This window comes from Lotus japonicus, chromosome 3, assembly GCF_012489685.1.
Source record: "Lotus japonicus ecotype B-129 chromosome 3, LjGifu_v1.2".
Taxonomy (NCBI): domain Eukaryota; kingdom Viridiplantae; phylum Streptophyta; class Magnoliopsida; order Fabales; family Fabaceae; genus Lotus; species Lotus japonicus.
In genome coordinates, this window is record NC_080043.1 from 96760217 (window position 1) to 96781080 (window position 20864).

The 20864-nt window shown below is 36.6% G+C and overlaps 5 protein-coding genes across 7 annotated transcripts; 4 read left to right on the top strand and 1 right to left on the bottom strand.

Annotated features, from left to right (window-relative positions):
- Positions 1 to 934: 934 nt before the first annotated feature.
- On the top strand, positions 935 to 4753 carry LOC130747925 (uncharacterized). Of its 3 annotated transcripts, none has more exons than XM_057600984.1 (13): positions 935 to 1089; positions 1238 to 1456; positions 1706 to 1832; positions 2165 to 2292; positions 2390 to 2459; positions 2570 to 2687; positions 2885 to 3002; positions 3085 to 3166; positions 3321 to 3382; positions 3622 to 3694; positions 3781 to 3861; positions 4075 to 4155; positions 4382 to 4753. In XM_057600984.1, the coding sequence occupies exons 2-13, from the start codon at positions 1272 to 1274 to the stop codon at positions 4547 to 4549; spliced, it is 1293 nt and encodes a 430-aa protein (XP_057456967.1). In that variant the 5' UTR covers positions 935 to 1089; positions 1238 to 1271; the 3' UTR covers positions 4550 to 4753. The 3 variants fall into 3 exon arrangements, with proteins under 3 accessions (XP_057456967.1, XP_057456968.1, XP_057456969.1); XM_057600985.1 differs by having other exon boundaries at positions 2570 to 2672; XM_057600986.1 differs by lacking the exon at positions 935 to 1089 and having other exon boundaries at positions 1315 to 1456; positions 2170 to 2292.
- A 1034-nt stretch (positions 4754 to 5787) lies between these two features.
- LOC130743091 (photosystem II 5 kDa protein, chloroplastic-like) lies at positions 5788 to 6319 on the top strand. Its single transcript, XM_057595208.1, has one exon. It carries the CDS (start codon positions 5893 to 5895, stop codon positions 6205 to 6207), a length of 315 nt encoding a protein of 104 aa, XP_057451191.1. The 5' UTR covers positions 5788 to 5892; the 3' UTR covers positions 6208 to 6319.
- A 1942-nt stretch (positions 6320 to 8261) lies between these two features.
- Positions 8262 to 11311, top strand: LOC130747926 (uncharacterized). Its single transcript, XM_057600987.1, has 3 exons — positions 8262 to 8497; positions 8583 to 8839; positions 9229 to 11311. Exons 1-3 carry the CDS (start codon positions 8302 to 8304, stop codon positions 11026 to 11028), a joined length of 2253 nt encoding a protein of 750 aa, XP_057456970.1. The 5' UTR covers positions 8262 to 8301; the 3' UTR covers positions 11029 to 11311.
- A 930-nt stretch (positions 11312 to 12241) lies between these two features.
- On the top strand, positions 12242 to 16032 carry LOC130747927 (actin-related protein 7-like). Its single transcript, XM_057600989.1, has 7 exons — positions 12242 to 12401; positions 12543 to 12749; positions 12870 to 13011; positions 13570 to 13814; positions 14559 to 14742; positions 15310 to 15377; positions 15598 to 16032. Exons 1-7 carry the CDS (start codon positions 12324 to 12326, stop codon positions 15748 to 15750), a joined length of 1077 nt encoding a protein of 358 aa, XP_057456972.1. The 5' UTR covers positions 12242 to 12323; the 3' UTR covers positions 15751 to 16032.
- A 1680-nt stretch (positions 16033 to 17712) lies between these two features.
- Positions 17713 to 19977, bottom strand: LOC130747928 (cytokinin riboside 5'-monophosphate phosphoribohydrolase LOG1-like). The gene is made up of 7 exons (XM_057600990.1): positions 19682 to 19977; positions 19473 to 19570; positions 19255 to 19285; positions 19062 to 19161; positions 18890 to 18960; positions 18269 to 18412; positions 17713 to 18146 (listed from the first exon to the last, which is right to left on the bottom strand). Exons 1-7 carry the CDS (start codon positions 19814 to 19816, stop codon positions 18042 to 18044), a joined length of 684 nt encoding a protein of 227 aa, XP_057456973.1. The 5' UTR covers positions 19817 to 19977; the 3' UTR covers positions 17713 to 18041.
- Between the last annotated feature and the right edge of the window lie 887 nt (positions 19978 to 20864).

The following is a 20864-nucleotide window of genomic DNA, read 5'->3' on the forward strand; positions in this document are numbered from 1 at the left end:
GCCACCACAACCCTATCGCCACCACCACCATTATCGCCGCCACCACCGACACCACAACCACCACCCTATCGCCACCACCACCACCATTGTCTCCACCCTCCACCGTCGTCGCCACCCTACTTAGCCGCCACCGCCTTACCTCCACCACCACACCCTATCGTCGCCAACACCACAACCACCATCGCTGCCACCACCGCCACCACCCGGTCACCACCACCGCCACCATCGGTGTTGCCGCCACCGCCACAACCACCGCCGCCGCCCTACCGACACCACAACCACCACCCTATCGCCACCACCACCATAATCGTCGTCACCACTCTATTGCCACCACCGCCACCACCAACACCACAACCACCACCCTATCGCCACCACCACCACCATTGCCTCCACCCTCCACTGTAGCCGCCACCGCCTTACCACCACCACCACCACCCTATCATCGCCACCACCACAACCACCATCGCTGCCACCACCACCACCATCGCTGCCACCACCACCACCAACCTATCTCCACTGTCACCACCACCGCCACCAACACCAACCTACCACCATTGCCACCACCACCACCAACCTACCACTACTTCCATCACCACCGCCACCACCGTTATAATCACCTCCATATTTGATTTTTATTATATATCATTATTCAATACTTCATTAAATATAAAATTTCATTAATTTAAACGATATGGTAAATTATACGGAGTATGTCCAAACGCTGGATAGTATAAGAAAGTTGTCAGGGCTTATACTATCAGGCATAATACTATCAGGTCTTATATTATCAGGCCTTATACTATACGTCGCACCAAACGGGCCCTAAAGCTCTTACTACTTTAGCTATCATACAACAATTTTTTTTTTCGGTAACCTTAATATTTTTTATTTATTTATTAGGATATTTTTTTTAAACAATTATTTGTTAAGATACTGAAAGTGCTTGCATTGCAGTTAATTTCCTGGATAAAGCTCCCCTGGCTACACATAACTTGCTCTCCGCCTCTCCCCCAATCCAACTCTGAACGCTGAGCTCCGCCGCCAAGGTCGAGGAAGATTCCGGCGCCGGCAGAACTCTCCTTCTTTCACGTATATATATATTTTTTCTTTTTCTCTATTCTGCACATCTCTTGTTCTATAAATGCCTCTTTCTCTCTCAATTCATGCATCACATGTACATACCACACGTATTTTGTTGTGTGTTAGAGTGTGACATATGCTTTCTCTTGATGGGTAGGCACTGCACCAAAGAGAATGCATTGCTGAAAGGGATGATGAAGTTTTCAGGATATTCCCTAGCGGTTTCATTTTCTCCTGTAGGTTCCACTGTCATTAGAAACAATTGCAGATTCCATGTTGGTAGGAATTTCCGTAGCAGCTCAAGGTTCTTTTCTGCGAAACAACAATCACATGATAAAGGAGTGCTTCCAAATTACTATCTTCCTCCTTGGTTTAGGTGGGTACTACCTGTTGTCTCTACATATTTTTGTTGTTGTTGTCCTTTGTATTGCTGAAATTGTGAACAAATGTGGCTTTCGCGGCCGAAATCATGGTCGCGTTGCGGTTTCAGAAACCTCCAAAACCTTGACATGGCGGCTGAAATCACGGTCGTGGACCTTGATTTAAAACCATGGTTATGACTATGAGTATTCTGCTGATTCTATTGACATGTTTTGGTCTTTGTATTTCGTTGGCTGAATTTCAGTGTTGCTCCAATGATGGAGTGGACAGATCATCACTATAGGACTCTAGCGCGCCTCATATCAAAACATGCTTGGCTCTACACGGAGATGCTTGCAGCTGAGACAATTGTCTATCAACAGGACAATCTGGTAAGTTTAGACTGCTTGTTAACAGAAAATAAAGTATGAAAAAGAAAAGAAAAGAAAGAGCTAAAAGGGTTTTATTATGCGAATAGCTAAGATCATGATTGTAAGTACTGTATTTGTAGTGTCTGAGTTATTTGTGATAAGATGTACTTGTAACTAGTAATGGTAAAAAGACTATAAGTTTTATTTAAAAGTCGACTATTCATATTGTAGCAGGGGGGCATATGTGTGTGCAGCAGAGGGCAGATTAATGGAATGACATTTACACATCATCATTTCATGATAAATTGGTCTTTAAAAACCATCTATTATTTTGTTTTATCTATTATGTTCAGGACAGGTTCTTGGCATTTTCTCCTGACCAACATCCCATCGTGCTTCAAATTGGAGGGAGTAATGTAGAAAAATTGGCAAAAGCAACTGAACTTGCTAATGCCTATGGCTATGATGAGATCAACTTAAAGTTAGTATATTTCCTATCATCTTAAATCTTGAAATTTCATTGTTCTACTTATGGTTTCTGATGTAGTTTTCTTTATTAATAAATAAACACATACCAGCTGCGGATGCCCTAGTCCCAAAGTAGCTGGACATGGGTGCTTTGGTGTGAGTCTTATGCTTGACCCAAAGGTTAGAAAGTCATTCTTAAATTAATTTTTCTGACATGCAAATGGATTGAATATACAAGTTTTCATCATTGGCGCATTGATATAGAAATCTGATAATGTGTACAAGGAAAGTTTGTTGCTGAGGCTATGTCAGCCATTGCTGCCAATACAAATGTACCTGTTAGTGTCAAATGTCGAATTGGTGTGGACGATCATGACTCTTATGATGAGCTGTGTAAGGCCTTTCGTGGTACATTATTAAGAAGTATTCTGAGTTCAATTAGCATTGGCAAGATGGGCACTTTTATGATATTTGTCCTAAAGTTTGATGGATCTCTATTGTACATTGTCATTGATGTGATTTAGATCATAGGTTCTACTTAATTCTATAAAATATCTGTGTCATTGTTTAGGTGGTTATATGTTGAACTTTTTGTTGTCTGTCAGGTGATTTCATATTCAAGGTTTCTTCTCTATCACCCACTAAGCACTTCATAATTCACTCAAGGAAGGCATTGCTCAATGGCATTAGCCCTGCTGAAAATAGGAGTATTCCTCCACTAAAGTATGTACTATTTGTTTTTTTGTAGTTATATTATATATAGAATTGCAAAAGATATGTCAAGTTTTTTCTTTTTAAAATGCAGATATGAATACTTTTATGGCCTCTTACGTGACTTTCCCGATTTAACATTTACAATAAACGGTGGCATTACTAGTGTTGACGAGGTGAGTTGTTGTCATTGTAATCATTTTTTGTGCATTGAAATATGATGTGCATGCTATTTTTGGAACTTTCCCGAATAAAACCGTTCTCTGTAGTCACTATATATCATTCTGATGCTTCCATCTATGCCCGTGTTCACGGGGACTTTGTTTGTAGGTTTATGCAGCTCGAGAAGCTGGGGCTTATGGTGTTATGGTTGGACGTGCAGCATACAATAAGTAAGTGTCAATACAAATTACCCCCATTTGTGTTTCCAATAAAATGTTGCTTTCAATAACCAGGAATCTGCTTCTCATAAAAAGGAGAAACAACCTTTCTGAAAGTTTTAGATGTTAAGTGGGGATGTAGAAATTGATTCATATCTATTACTATTCTTTCTTGATTGAATCTTCTTAATATTGTTTTTTATGAACTGATATATTGTGGCTTGAGTAACCATTGTTGATAATCTCAACAGCCCTTGGCATATTTTGGGACATGTTGATACTGTAATTTACGGTGCACCAAGCTGTAGTCTTACACGTCGTCAGGTTCATACCGGCTTTCATGAATTCATCAGCACCAATTCCTTCACGTTACTCAGAGTTTATCCTTATTTATTTCTCACTTAATTTAGGTCCTTGAAAAATATATCGTCTACGGGGACTCGGTGTTGGGAAAATATGGACATAGGCCAACTGTGCGAGATATTGTGAAGGTGTGAATAAATACAACACTCAGTCAGTTGATTTTGCAATTTCATATTTTGTACTATTCACTGGTAATTCTTGTGTAGAGCTGTATGTAGTATAGAATAGCCAATATTTAATATAATAAAACTATGTTTTTCTATATAGTGCTGTAATGTTTTTCAAATTTCTACATCCTATTTGCTGCTATTATATGAACATCATCTGTTATGTTGCTGCAGCCTTTACTCAATCTTTTCCATTCAGCGCCCGGGAATGGACTTTGGAAGCGCAAAGCAGATGCTGCTTTCCGACATTGCACGGTATAGTTGCTACGATGAATTCTACTTAGTTGAGTGCTTAGAAGTGTACGTCATTTAGATAGTGTTTGGTTGGAGGGAGGACACGGGAGAAGAGAATTTTCTTAAAGTCTTATTTGGTTCAATTTTTTGTGTGTAACCCAATTTGATCACTGTTAACTGTCCTTTTTATAACTAATGTTATTGTATTAATTGATTCAAATGCTAACTGAATTCTTGAACCATGTAGACAATAAAATCATTTTTTGAAGAAACCCTTGTAGCAATTCCTGACTCTGTGTTGGATTCGCCTGTTGTGGAACCAACTCCTGGCCGCAGAGATCTTTTTGCAAATATGGACAGTTTACTGCCTCCTCCATACACGACAAGAGAAGAGGCTGTTATTATATGCGCTTAGGTTCACTTGTACTCTACAAAAACAGGTTGAAGCCATTGCCATTTTTTTGTAAAATGAAATTCTAGGTCCCGTGTAACAGCTCACCTTTTTTGTTGACGAATCAATGTATCAGCTCACATTAATACAATGTAAATGGATGTTATTTATTCTAAGCAACTGACTTTGAAATGTAAGTACATTTTATTCTATTCTATGTAGCATTGAGCAAAACAGTGTGGATTGCAATTCTTTATGGCGTTTGCTGTTTGATTTAGCTTGTCTTTTGGGCTGTAGAATCTTGTAGTGGGTGTTAGGACTGCTTAAGTAGAATGTTGGGTGGCTCACACTACTCTGACTGAGATGAGCCCAACCCCACCCAAAAAAAATAGAAAAAGAGAAAAGAAAACTGGAAAAGGAAAAGGGGGAGGGAGATAGACATGTTGTGTTTGGAAGAACCTAGGTTATCGATCGCGTCATCACAATGTGTCTACACCCTGGGTCCTGGGACAACATGTATCATTGTGTCTCAGTTTACTATCGCAGCTCATTTCACTGCTGTTTGCATGGGATCTCAGCAATGTGAAATGTCTTTGGAGGTACGGAAATGCCCATGTTAAGTGAGTACTTTTAGGGGCTTTTCTAGTATTTTGACGTGAAAGAAACCTAAATGAAAGCGCCCCTCTTCCTGAGCTGTCTTCTTTGCTCTTTCAAGCGTGAACCACCACCACTTGGCCTTCTTGAGTTGTCTTCTATGCACGATCCCGCTATTTTTTGGTTGGTTGTGACGCTCCGCGATCGGTAACAATATGAAGAACTTAATTGAGTTTATCTCATAATATAAACATGTGTTTGAGTAAGTTTATGAAAATAACTGATGTACCTATAAATGTTTTACTAATCTATAAGCTATTTTAAACTTATTTTAGTAAGCTTATTAAATTAGCTTATTTTATGTAATATATGACAATAAGCGCTTAGTTAAGCTTATTATCCAAACACATGTGAGCTCTTTTCACAATCACACCCAAGATGTGTGCCCAAAGCTATTATTAAAGGAAGCTATAAAGTGTTTAAGTCATTAATTCCAATTCCCATGTTTTATTTTTTCTGATCCTCCTAGTCTGATATTCGCAAGCTTCATTGTAAGTCTCAGGGCCACCAGTTCCTGAGGATCAACTTTTCAACGTGGCACTAATTTAGTGGTCATTTCTTGAATGAGATAAGATAGTGGATGACATTGTCCTACCAGCACCTCGTTTGTGATTCTGATTACCTTTCATATGTTCTTTTATGTTTTATCCAACTAAACTACTTGCAACATAGAAGGACTAGAGTTCAGAACCAGATCACATTACATTGCAGCAATGGCATCAGTCACCATGGCAGCATCCTTCCTCAGCAGCTCAGCCATCGCCAACCGGTCTCCCGTGGCTTCCCGGCGGAGCCTCGTGGTGGTAGCCAATGCTGCCAGAACAGTTGATGGAGAAAAAATGAAGGTGAGTTATGACAATGACAAGGAGGGAAGGAGGAACATCATGTTTGCTGCTGCAGCAGCAGCTGTTTGCTCTGTTGCTGGGATGGCTGTGGCTGATGAGCCCAAACGTGGCTCCCCAGAAGCTAAGAAAGCCTATGCTCCTGTTTGTGTCACCAATCCAACAGCTAGAATTTGCCGCAACTAAGGAAAAAGTTGATAACAGTGGGGGGTGTATGTAATGTTTTGGTTTCATCTGCATGATCGTTTCTGACTCGCTGTACTAGTTGATCATGAAAGAAATAACAACCTTTGCCTTATCTCTTGTCTCTGATAGTTTTCAGTTTAATGCTGGCTAGTATAAATTTTAGCATCTATTTTAGTTGAATCTGTTTTAGCCGGTCTCTAAAGTGGTTTGTTAGTTTGGAGAATCTCAGCCAACCAACAAGTTAACGGTTCATAACCAGCGCAACATCGAAATGTGTTACTCATCTTTCTTTTGAGAGGGGAGGAAATATTATGTTTGCGATTTACAAAGATGAAATGAAAACGACCTTGAGTAGATTTAACTAGAAGCCACTTGATCAAGAACATTCATTCGTGAGATGATCAGCATTTTCTTTTTTGGAAAGAAAAAGAAATGAATCTTCATATGCTGTACAAGAGAAAGACATGTGAAACAAAATATATTTGGAAGGAAGAGAGATTATGAGAAAGAAAAAAAAGGTAGAGGTATGATAAGTAAAGTGGTGAAGAGAAATGTAGGTGTGATAACACTAGATTTGATTTAATTACTAACTTACTATCTTGGGATGGATTTATGGTCTCACTTGATCCTTTAATGGTGATTAGGGATGGCAATGGGTCCGGTCTCGGACCCATTGGGTACCCGCTCAAAATACCCACAATGGGTAGGGTAAAAACCTGCTAGATGAGTATGGGGTTGGGTATGGATAATTACCCGCAAAAATTAGTGGGTACGGGTGCGGGTATGGGTAGTATAGTACCCAACCCGCCCCATACCCGCACACACTTTATAATTATTTTTATTATATATACACACTTTGAAATATATATACCAACAAACTAAATTTAAGTTATAAAACCAAATTTAAGTTATAAGTTTCTAAATTACTCTTTTAAAAATGAATGGTATTACTTATTAAGTATTTGGATAGTCTTTTGTATTTTTGATTAATGCTCTTTATTTTATAACATTAGTTATATATTATTTTCTTTTGGAGAATGAAAATTAAATATTCGTTAACTAAATTGTGGGTAATGGGCACGGGTACAGGCATATAGGTACCCAGAGGGTACGAGGACGGACATTCAAATTACTACCCACGCGGGTATGGGGACGGGTACGGGTATCTTTTGAAAACGCGGGTACGGGAATGTGTATTATAGTACCCTACCCATTGCCATCTAAATTGGTGAGGTTTGAAGTCCAATACTCAATACATATTCATGCCAATGTAGCACATTCACGACAAGATATTTACGGCTTAGTGCAAATATTTACCATGAACTCATGAAGGGATTAGTCTCTACTGTTGACACCAACACCGACAGTAGATATTTTGGTATAAACCAAAATAAAAACTACTTCAATTATTGTTAAGTTAGCAAATTGGTAGAGTTTAATATAAGAGAATTTTACGAAATGTTCATTTATATGGCTCGTGTATTGACAGAAATATTGGGTCACATTCATTATATTCAGACACCCAAATGACATAAGTAATTTGTGGCAATTTTAACCGTCACAACCTGAAAAGTTAAGGTAAAAGAAGAAAAACATGATACCAAATGTTTAAAACCACGAGTATAGCACATTTTTAATTTTTTTTAATTTCATAGTTTATTGCAGTTTGATCGAGTGTCCTTAAATTTGACGGTGTTTAATTAGAACTAAAATATTATTGATCCACTCTACTCAGGCCCACAAATAACATCTTTTAATTAATCCTTCCAAATATAAATATAATAATGATATGCTTATTCTCAATAAGTAATTTTTATACCTCATGTTTTAAGGTAAGGTGATTTTTTATATTGAATAAAAATAGAATATTATTTATTAACTTATTATCTTCAAATAAAAACTTTCATCAAAATTAGTTTTTTTTGAAATTGTTAATATTTTTTATATTGTTCTCATCTCATTAAAATATGCACGTGATAGGTGATATTATTCGTAATAAACATTGCTTGATTTTTCCGTCAAGATTCAAGAAGAGTATAAATAAACCCCTACCTTTATTCTCCTTCTCCTTTTGTTCTTCAGAAACCTGTATTGATGAGGATGACGACGACGACGATGGAAACAAATTGGAGTTCCGAAAGCAACTGGACCATCGCCTCCGGCACAATCCCTAACTGCCTCACCATCCAATCCTCTCTCTCTTTCACCGACGACGAACAACCCACCATCGAATCCACTCCTCTTCTCCTCCTCCCTCCCTCACCAGATTCCCCTCCTTGCGAGATCAAGAGTCAGTAATCTCAATTTCATTCTTCTCTGTTCCATGATCTGACTGAGACATTCTCATTCATTCTCTGTTGTGTTGTGTTTTGCAGTTAATTTTGCAGGGAAACACGAGCTGAGACAAGTCTACATTCGAAGCACCGCGCGAGTCTACGAGATTTACTGTGCACCCGACCTCAAGACCACCGGCGAGTATCTATGCACGGTTCGATGTGGTGTCGCTGTTCGAGACGGTGACGTTCTTCGTTGTAATTTGATCGAGTCTTTACCTAATCGAGATTCGAGTGTTAAATGTGAAGATGATTGGGTTGAAGTCAAAGTTGCTGATACTTCCGATCATGCCACTCAGGTATGGTTTGTAGTTGCAGATTCCACTTTGTTATTCATTCCAAATAAATTTGAAGATGATGGTATTATTGCCAATGTTGGGTATTTTTTAAGTCCTGAAACTATTAGACACTAACCATAGAAGCTAATGTGAATTACTGAATTGTGTTTTAGTTTTCGGTTTGCATTAATATAAACATGATTTTACAGATTTCAAGGATTAAATAGATAACTAGGATTTTGTGGCATTGAGTTTAGCTTGGATTGATGTTGAGTTTTATGGAAATCCAAACTCAGGTTAAATGGTTTTTTCTTAACCAAGTTGGTGGTAATTGTTAGCTACTACCTACTAGTAATTTATTGGTTATATCTTTGTTTTCTGATTTTAAGGTTCTCTTTTTATGTCATTAGGATCTTTATGAGGCTACGGCAGAGATTGATGATGTGGATCCTTGTGTTTCTGTTACAATCCGTTTGCTCTCGCTTCAGAGTAAAGGTTGCGTTAATGTCCATGAGATTTATGTGTTTGCTGATCCTGTTGATTCAGAAACCCAGGAAACCCGGAATGAAAACTCGTCTAGCAGTTCTCTCATGGCTATGTTTCTTCCTACCTTGATGCAGTTATCCAAGGCAAAAACGGGCCTTGGAGATCTAAATGCTGTTAGAAAGGAGAAGCAACATGTTTCAGAGGATGGATTGGAGGAAAACCCCTGCCCTAGTGATTCTGTAATTAAAACTCAACTTAAAGGTAAAGCTAGCATGAGTGATCCTCAAGAAGTGAAATTGAAAGAGGTGATAGAAGGTTCATCCCAGCCAGACATACACACACAAGTTGCTAACATGGAGAGTGGCCATGCTGCTGTTCCCTTACACGCTGCTAAAGTGGATAGCAGTTGCAGTGCTGTGCACTCAAAAATTGCAGAAGTGGTGAACAATCACAGTGCTAGTACTGTCCCATCACAAGTTGCAGTTACTGAGAGCAATCAAGGTGGGTTTTCAGGTGGCGGCGTTGAAAGAGTCCTGGAACAACTTGTATCTCGAATGGACAGGCTAGAACAAATCTGTTTGGGCTTTCAAGAGAAAATGGTAATGCCCATGAACAGCATTGAGACAAGACTCCAGCGAGTTGAGCAGCAACTTGATACACTGACTCAGAAATTGCAGAGTTCTGCATCACCATCATGTTATAGAATTTCTGCTCCTGATGCTTCTTCTACTGAATCAGATGACATCTCTTGTGACATTGGTCTTGATGATCCTGCAATTAGAGAAATTGAATCAGATAATAATTATTTACACACAGAGGTATCGTATGTCTCTCCTCATGATATGTCTGATTTGGAATATGCTCCTCAAATATTCCCAGGTCTTGTAGTTACAGCTCCTGAGTTTTCTGATGATGAGGATGAGGTTGATAATGCATCGGGACCAGAAATGAATTCTCCAAATGATAGAGGAAAGCAGTCCATTGATGATGCTTTATCTTCTGCTTTAGCTAATTTTTTATCTTCTTCTCTATCTTTAGAGTCTCCAAAGAATACTGATACTCTACCGTATGAAGCCCCTGAGGTTTTAAATGAAGACGATGATAATCATGAGAGTGACGAGGTGATTGCGAAAAATGACAAATATGGAAAAAGTGATGTATTGTCATCCGATGTGAATTACATTTCAAATGAGTTGCTTGACAATCAAACCCCAAGTGGTCTTAATATCACTCATGAAGGATCCGCTGCATGGACTGAACTTACTAGTGCAAGTGCAACAGAGGTCCCAGAAAAAACCTTCCATGAGAACATTATAGAGAATGTTCTGGAATTTTCACTTGCTTCAAATGTAGTAGATTTTGAAATCCCGCTATTGGATGTGAAATTCATTTCTCAGAGAAGTCCTGTTACTGAGGGTTTCCTTGAAGCCCTTCTGGTTGAGACACCAGAGACCAGCTCAAGAGACCCATCACTCAAGGAAAGCAATGACGATCTTCAACTGAAAGGCAATGGTAGTCACTCAGTTGAGGAGCAATGTAACTTGATCTCAGTTAACAATGGGGAACTGGAGAATCCAGCTAGCGACGATCATTTTGCTCTGGACGAAGCCTTCTGTACTTCCATAGCTTCTTCACCTGTGAACATGGGGGTTGTTGATAATCTGCAGGGAGACCATAAACGCAAGCGTGATGTTGGTGAAATATCTCCATCAAGTCTCATATGAAGTCTTTTCTAGTCATATACCTCTTGTTTCGGTTCATGAATCTTGATCATTTAGCCATTTGTAAATATAGCTGTTTTCATGAATATGATTCATCTGCTTGCTTATCTAGATTTTGTACCACCAAAAGATAATTATTTGTTTAGAGAGTCATAGAAGTTGCTTCGTAAAAACATGTTGCAGCTGTTCCTTGTTTATGGCGTGGTTACATGACAATTGTAATTACTGTCACTCCCTGATTGTCCTTGCAGGTGAATTATTCAGAGGTGAATTATTTTTCTTCATACATTATAGTTAAATAATGAGAGTTTTTGTGCCACTGGATATTGTTGGCGTATAAGGCCGTTGCAATTATCGAAATTCTTGATATTTTTCTATTCTTTTATTAGAATATAGAGCTACTGTTTGATATTTAGATGTTAGTGTGTGTTTGAATTTCCGCTGAACTCAAATGATTCATGTTAAAGTCAATGTCACATAATTTTAGTGCTCTGTTTGTTCGTGGATATGTATACGTTTATGTTGTCAATATGGAAGACAATCAAAGAAGGGTTCAACTTTTAAACTTTGCGCAAGTTGCATGTCCTTTTGGTATGGTCACTGGCTAAACAATGAACAACTTGGTGAACTTAGTGAAGATAGGCGCTACCACAAATTTTGAATTTCTTTCCTATGACACCAAAAAAGGGATTACATTACATTGAATTTATGTTGTGTTTGATAAAACTATAAAAAAAAAAAAAAATTAAAAGTTAAGATCAGAATTGCAGTAAGAACAATCATTTTTGTGACCTAGCAGCTGATCCGATTGTCTTAGTATGTCAAAAAAGAAATTTTCATTTTATTAAAAAATAAATTATTATACCTAAAAATATTTTTCTTATGCATAGGAAATGTATGCCTAGCTAAAGGAAGTATAGAGGCACGTTTGGCAAGTCAATCAACTTGACCACATCAGGAGAGCTCTACTCGACTACTCCAACTTATTTCCAATATTAAAATTAATTTCCATTAATACTATTTGATTTCTATTATTCACAATCTCTCTGAAAATAAGCCAAACATTAATACACTATGCCACGCTCATTGTCTTTGACTAAAAAAATATTGATAAATCATTTTAACTTTTTTTTGTAAATAGATTTTTTATTATTTAAAAAAACTGATAAATCATTTATATATATACATCATGATTTTTTTTATTAATTAAAAAAAAAGATTTAAAAAAACCAACTATTATGAAGAGTAGAGACGATTCACTGGGAAACGAAGAGTAGAAGATTTAGGGTTCGCCGGAGATGGAAGCGGCGGTGGTCGACGTCGGCTCCAAGCTCCTCAAAGCTGGTTTTGCTATCCCTGATCAGACTCCTCCCATGGTATTATTTGCAATTTCTCATTCTCAACTATTTGACTCCATGCTCCCCTCTTTGCATTTTCTACCTTTCCCCACTGCTACCATCACTACTACACTAGATTTTGATGGATGCTAGTCATGTCTGTGTATTTTTCTGTTTCAGATAATTCCCACTCAGATGAAACGGCTGCTAGATGATGGGTCAGATTCATCACTTGATAGCTTCACTGTCGATCCTGTCGTGCGAGGGTTCGTCAGGGATTGGGACGCCATTGAGGATTTGCTGCACCATGTTTTGTACACTGGCCTTGGATGGGAAATTGGCAATGAAGGACAAATACTGTTTACTGATCCACTCTGTACCCCAAAGGTTTCCCCTTCTGTTTTCTTATATACCCATATTAGGAAGACAAAATAAATAAGTGATACATGTGATATATATATATACAGCTTTTTCTTGAACAATGTATGCATTATTTTTGTTTTCCAGGCCAACAAGGAACAGTTAGTGCAACTAATGTTTGAAACATTCAACATATCTGGGTTTTATGCCTCAGAACAAGCTGTGTTGTCACTGTATGCGGTGGGACGTATTTCAGGATGCACTGTTGATATTGGCCACGGAAAAATAGGTATCCACGTCTTTTGTGATAGGAATTCATTTTAATTATGCATATGAGTTATACAATAAATAGAATTTTAGAAACTTTGATCTGCTTGCTATGTGGATCAGGCAGTTTGTTTTTATGTAGGTGTATGTTATCTCCAGCACGTAATCATGTGGCTTTAGGTCCCAAAACTTCTAATGTGCTGAGAAATAATAGTCATGAGAGGAGAGGAAAACTAAAAATAAAGATTGGGCGTTGGTCCAAATAGAAAAGGTCTAGCTTGTTAATATTCTCCGAAAAGCAAGTGGGAGTAGTATATTAGTAGTCACACACAGTCATATCCAAACCTACTGAAAATGGTTTTTCTCCGTCAAAGTCGGTTCGGTTTGTCAAAGTCAGGCTGGGTCGGTTCGAGTAACTGCCCATGGGTTCAGATATGTTTGCCATGCCTAGGTCCTGTAAATATTGCATACTTCATTGAAGTAGATAAATGGATGTCTCAGTGTTGTTCTTCAAATATGAATTTACTCTTGACCTCACTGGTTGTTACATGCATCTTCATATTTTTGGTTTTATAAATAGATATTGCACCAGTAATTGAGGGTGCTGTTCACCACATTGCCTCAAGAAGATTCGAGTTGGGAGGTATGGATCTAACTAATTTCCTGGCTCAAGAACTTGGCAAGTCCAATCCTCTAGTAAATATCAGCCTGTCTGATGTGGAGAAAATAAAAGAGCAATACTCATGCTGTGCTGAAGATGAATTAGCTTATCAGAAGACCGAACATTTTTGTCCTGTGGAGAAACATACCCTTCCTGATGGACAGGTCTGATTTAGTGATTTGTCTGATTCGATTTGACTTGTGATACTCATAATTTGCTATTCTTGATTTTTATGTTAGCTTTTGATATATCGGTAATTTGGTAGTACTCTAGATGACTTAATATTGATTGCAAGAGTGGGAAGGAAATGAAAATGAAAGGGAGTGTGGGGATGAAGAATCATTATGGAGATATCAGAGCTTTTTTCCGACTATTGTGCTTGATTTAAACATTTGGGTTGCTGTTAGACTTACACAAAACTTATAAGCTGAAATGACAAAGTGGCTATATTTGTTACTTTGGAATTGGAATACATTGTGTTCAACTTCTCATGGTTTACCGATTAAAATTAAATCATAATTTTTCTGGCTTATCATGTGAATTTCTTTTATTGTATTTATATGTTATAACTAGCTTTTTTGGAGAACCACTTTGCAAATTCTCTACTACTCAGACTGTTGAAAATTCTCTCTGAAATCTTCACATTCCTTATGGGGGACAGTTTAGCAGTATGCCTCTGAAAGGTGTTCTAGCTGTCTATCTATAGAACTAGCAGCAGCTTTTGTCAGACTGAGCCAACAAAAGTGGTTTTCTAAAAATCTGGACCAGCCCAAGGGTTATTTGCAGGCCAAACAGGCTTGTCCGAGGGGTGGAAAACTTTGCCTGTCAACAATGTGGTTTCACATTCTAAGTTCTATCAATGAATCTTCAATAATTTATGACTTCATTTGAAAGTTGAATTACCTTAGGTGATAACAATTGGGAGAGAAAGATATACTGTTGGTGAAGCTTTATTCCAGCCAAGTCTGTTGGGTTTAGATGCTCATGGCATTGTTGAGCAGCTTGTCCGAACTATTTCAACTGTATCATCTGATAATCATCGGCAGCTTCTAGAAAATACGGTGGTTTGTGGTGGCACTTCTTCTATGACAGGTCAATTTTCCCTCTTTAATAGTAGTGGTGAATTTAGGACAAACTTGATGCGAACTTGTACTTTTTTTCTTTTCCCATTTAAGAATAATGTGTGGATCTTTGGTTTATATATCAATACTTCCTTACTTACTAAAAAGGGCAACCTTGTGCTTATGGCTTCTTCCATAGTGGGATATGGGGAAGGGTTGGACCTATTATGAACCTATTGTAGGCAACCTTACCTTGCATTTGCAGGAGACTGATCCCATGGAGTATTACGATATCTTGGCTATACCACTTAATATCAGACCATTAAATTTCTCAATTGTGATTTTGTAAATTTGATGCCTGATAATTGGTCAAACATGATAGTCTGACAGAAACTTCCAAATACACAAACTGGGAATTGACCCAAGAATTACATAATACAGAGATAGAAGTTGGAGAAATGACTATTGTCTTTTATCTTCATACTTATTTTGTTCAATAAAGATGGGGGTTATTTCAACATTCTGACTTCTTATTTATGAGGAATCTATGGTATATGAATTATTATTTCTAACTGGTTAATGCTGCTTCTCTCTGCAGGTTTTGAAGACAGATTTCAGAAGGAATCTAACTTAAGTTCATCCGCGGTTCAACCTACCCTTGTTAAGGTAATTTGGTTGACTTATAAATTACCTAACTTCATATTATATAAAAAAATCAATATGTTACGAGCTAGTTTTTTTTTAACTCTCTTTTGTAAATGTAAATATCAAATCTTTACAAGAGGGAAAAGTATTTTGCGCCTCTTGTACAACTACATAAAAACTGTAAAAAAAATGTGTGATTATTCATGTTTTAATTCATGTTTCTGCTGGTGGATATTCTCAGCCTCCAGAGTACATGCCAGAAAATTTAACCATGTATTCAGCATGGGTGGGAGGTGCCATACTTGCAAAAGTAGTTTTCCCTCAAAATCAGCATATAACTAAGGCAGACTATGATGAAACCGGACCTTCCATTGTTCATCGGAAATGCTTCTGACAGTAGTCATCTGCACCATTTCAAGATATGTTTATTCCTCAGCATTTTCTATTTGTACTGTAAAATGCCCTCATCCTTGGTTTGATGTAGATTCTAGATTCTAGATGCTAGATGTTCATGTTATTGTATTATTCTAATAGCTGCAGTGATCTCTATTAATGCAACCTTCTTACTCTGCAACTAGGATTAGAAACAAGTGGAGCTTGCTTAATTATCTTTTGAACTTGAATATCCTGTATTTTGGCCTTTTGTAACGCTGTAGCTACACCTCTACTTGTACAACCCTTTCTACCTTTTTTTTAGTAGTTTGTAAGCAATGCCTTAGTAATTTACTGTCTTATTAATGATGTTTTGTAAATTGTTTGAAAGGAAAGTTGTGTACAAGACCATAAATCAAATTTACCTCCCGAATTGCTGCTGTACACATCCGCTATAACTGGAAACTCACTTCATAACTTGGCTAATAGTTTTATATCTATGGCTTGGAACCTTGAACTTGTATAAAAGCATGATGTCTGACCGAGCATCAGAATAGTTTGTTAAAGATATAAAATAGTATATATTTAGTTTGATTAAAAATATTATTTTTATTAGTTAATGGATGACAAGTTAATATACTATATGATCAAATTTGTTCAATTTTAAAAGTAGAAAGATTTAAATGGAGTAATTGGATGAAAGACAAATGGAGTAGCTGACACTATAGGATCAAAATTACCTATCCCAAAACTAGAGGGACACTTTTTTATTTTATTTTTTGGGAAACGAGGGATAAAATTACAACTAAGCCAACTGTTAATATGTGACAAATAAATGAGTTACAGTATAGCCCCAACAAATTGCTAACATTAATGACACCACTAATGAATTAGGATCCTTTGCATGATTTTCCCTATGTATTATGATCGATCGATGGAGTCCTTATTTTGGGATTTCAAAATAAGATCCGGATTTTATTAAATTTCATCATTGGAGTTATCCTACATGGTAACATGGTATGAGATTAACTCAGGTACTCTCAAATCTGGGATCTTAAATAAAATAATATTTTATTCTCTCTCCTTCAATACCATAACCAAAGTGAAAAATCAGGGAGAGAAATAAATAATATAAATATATTAGGTATCGTGGGTCCGGTCAAAAGTAAAATAAGATTTCAACCACTAAAGTAAAATGTGCATGAGGACCTTATGGGTGTCTTAAATCCTATGTGGCGGTCTAGGCCCACAAAAAATGAGTTAAGTCTCAAAATAAGATCACACCATTGGAGATGCTCTAAAATGAGGAAAGTCACTTTAAAAGTTTAAATAAGTTATCATATCCGTTGATTAAAAAATTAATTGTTGAAATTGTAAGAATACCACATATTAAAAAATTAATTGTTGAAATTGTAAGAACACCATAGTTCTTATATACGTATAAGTTTATAGTTATAATCTCAATTGTTGACTTGTCATTCAACGGTTGTGATGCTTCCCTTAAATCCATATCATGATATAGAAAGGCTAGTTACAAAAGATGTCCCAGAAGTTTTGAAAGGAACTTATCTGTCCCCATAAGGCCAAAAACACCTTTTCTCTCGTGTTTGAAAGTAACTCCACTACATAAAGATATAGTTTTTAGTTTTTACAGATATGTGCCCTTATCTAAGCTACGTGTAGAGTAGGAAATGCTACCCCATTATTTGTCAACTCCACACCATAGGGGTTCTCAGAAGTTAATAGACACTAAAAAACAAAGGTGTCAATTGTGTAATGGGGTCAATTCCAGAGGCTCCCGTTCACACATTTACACAAATGAAACTAGGTAGCAAGTGGAGGTCCCTGGTCCTTTCCTCACCATCCCCATACTGAAAAAATAATTATAATTAAGAACATCACAATCTTGCTCACTTTTTTTCCACCTCATCATGATATATAATTTATCAGAGTCAATGGGTCTTTTAGGGAAAGAGATTCAAACTTCACAAACTTTAGTACTATTCAATTGATCTATTGAGCTCCAACATGCAAGATTCATGCTTAATAATGTTATATCCTGAGATTTCCACACTAAAGACTTTTTTTAATGCAAATGGAACTAAACTTGCTATATATATGTTTTCAGTTTTTTATACACAAAATTCTTCTATTTTCACACCACTATTTTTTCTTGCAACCAATTGGAGACTATAAAAATCACAATTGAGTTTCTCTCTCTTTACCAAAAAAGGATGTTTGATGTGATGATTAGGGACAAGACTTATAGACTTGGAATGAAACATTTTTCTTATACAAACGGATGATGGAGGTCTAAGCTTTTAGGATCTCCTCAGTTTCAGTACTCTTCTCTAATAATAGATGGTCCACTGCCCAACTTTGTCTTGGTGCAACCTTGTGATGGATGGGGACATACTCCTAGAAAAACACAAAATAAAAAAAGCAAATTAATAAACAAGAAAAATAATTCACTTATTTTTTGCCTACAATCTTGGACATGATGACCATCAGCATGTTTTGTGTAAATTGTAAGAACATACCTCCATTTTCTTTATGAGTTCTGCTGCTGTGTCTGCTATGACCACAATATGCCTTGCAGAGTTGTCTATGAAGCCCTCTTCCACTCCCTTGTCAAATAAGGTCAGCAAGCTATTGAAATACCCATTTACATTTAACAATCCCACCTGCATATAGGGTGTGCTTGGATAAACACCTTAGGCACTTTATCAATAAGCATGTATCGCATAAAATACTTACTTATAAGTTAATCTGATAAACTTATTGAAATAAGCTAAAAATAAGCTATAGGTAATTTGAGTCGCTTACAGAAATAAATAAAGTCAAAACTGCTTATAGGTAGACTTAAGCTCACACAAACACATACATAAGCGCTTATAGTGTAAAATAAACTCAAACAAGTTCTTCCGAACGTGACCAAGTTAGAAGAAGTAATGATAAATTAAAAGGGGCGTCATGAATCTCTAGCCCAAAAACTTTAGTTGTTGGGTAAAATAGCATGAATGGTTTTTTATGGCAAAGTCCAAGTTCAGTTAGATATGTTTTTATTGTAAAAGAAGTCTTTCTAAATGGTCCATCCTCTTCAAGATCAAGTTTACTGATATACTCATTCACCTAAAAGTAGTGGATAAGGATAATCTTACTGGTTTATCATGTATTCCTAGTTGGGACCAGGCTATCACCTCCAGCAACTCTTCCATGGTTCCATAGCCTCCTAAAAGCTTGTAACTTTGATTAGATATCCATGTATGTGAAATGACTAAAGGAATGTTTGAATTACAGAAAAGAACACTGAAATTCCATATCTACATATACCAGGAAGGGCTATGAATGCATCAGCATGTTTAGCCATTATTGACTTCCTTTCATGCATGTTTGCAACTGAAATCACTTCTCCAAAGGTTTCCCCAGCTATCTAATTGCATGCTTTGATCAGTGTAAGTCTTTTATGAGGAGAATTCAAATTGAAAGAAGCACATGATCATAGCAATCAAGGATGGAATGGTACCTCAACAGGAAACAGAGCTTTAGGAATCACTCTAACAAGAAAAAAAGATAAACAATGAAGGTAATCAATCAAAGGGATCCTAATATATAACATGTTTGGATCAGTTGATTTTCTGTCAGAAGCAATTCTGGCACTTAGCTTCTCTCTATAATTGATTTTGACTGTAGAATCATTTATAGAGGGATTTCCAAACAAGTTGAGGAACTAAAAAATATTACCCAAGAACATGGCAGCCTCCCTTTAGCACAGTTTGAGAGATCAAGCCCATTAGTCCTAGTCTTCCTCCTCCATAAACCAAGTCAATTCTCTTCTCAACCTATGAAATAATTCAAAACAATGAATAAACAAACACATGCAAGAGTTAGAACTATACAAATGAACATTTACTCTTTTATGAATTGGCAAATAATAATAGAGAAAGAACTACCAGCAAATCACCAAGCACAAGAGCTGCATCACTAAATGCAGACTTGTATCCAACTCTACTACCACAAAAGACACATATTCTTTTGAACCTTCCTTTCTGCTTGTTCTCTGCTGACATTTTTCCTTCTCCTTCCATCTTTCCAATGTAATTGTCAAAGAAAAGTACTAAAGGAGAATGTAACCCCGAAGTTAAAAGTAGTTTAGGGTGATAGAAGACTAACTTCTTTATAAAATTATAAAACCTCAAAGACAAACACCCTTCTGTCTCCTTGAAAAGAACTTTGGTTGGACAAGACCTCTCTCCATATTCTATTAGGAAAATGTTTGGTTGACACCCGATAATGAATATAATATATATGTTGCGATGTGATGAGAATTTAGAGATAGAGAAAAAACGAAATCTACACATCACAATTGATTCCATTATTGTTGTAAATTCTAGTACACTCAATTTTATTTTTTACCTCTCTTACGTAACATCATATATCACATTTATTATTTCTTTATGTTATCTTTCTTTCGCTCTTATACTATGTAGTGTACACAACCCAAATGAGTACTTGTCAACAATTCAGTATTATAATGTTATTCAAACTATGCTGACCAATGACCACCACAACTATGAACAGTATGCCAAAATTATTGTGCAAGGAACATTACCTTGTGTTTGTAAAATCAAACTTTTAAGCCATGATGAATAATTCTCGATTAGATCATTACATGTCTTTTTTCCTCTTTACCTAAAAAAATAATATTTATTACAAATGATGGTGTTATTTTTCTAAATTATTATTTTTATTAATTAGTTATTTTTAATCAAGTTTTGTGGTTAAGAGAGAAAAAATGTGATCCGATGTTTTATTACCTCGTATCTACAATGACAAATAATGGAGAAAAATTAAGAGTCAGGCTCAAATAACATGAGTGGCAGTTGAACCGGCAATTATTAAACTCGTGTCGGTCAATGACTCACTCAAAGTGCTAGGTTAAGGGGTTAATAGCCGAACTAGTAAGTCTGAAAATATTATGGCCTGTTTGGTTTGGCCATTTTCTGTTTTCATTTTCAAAGAAAACAGAAAATAGTTGTGAAAACGTGTTTGATTAAAAATTTGAAAATATTTTCAGAGAAAATATTTCCGAAAATGGGTCAACTTTTGAAAATAAAAAAAAGTCGTTTTCACATT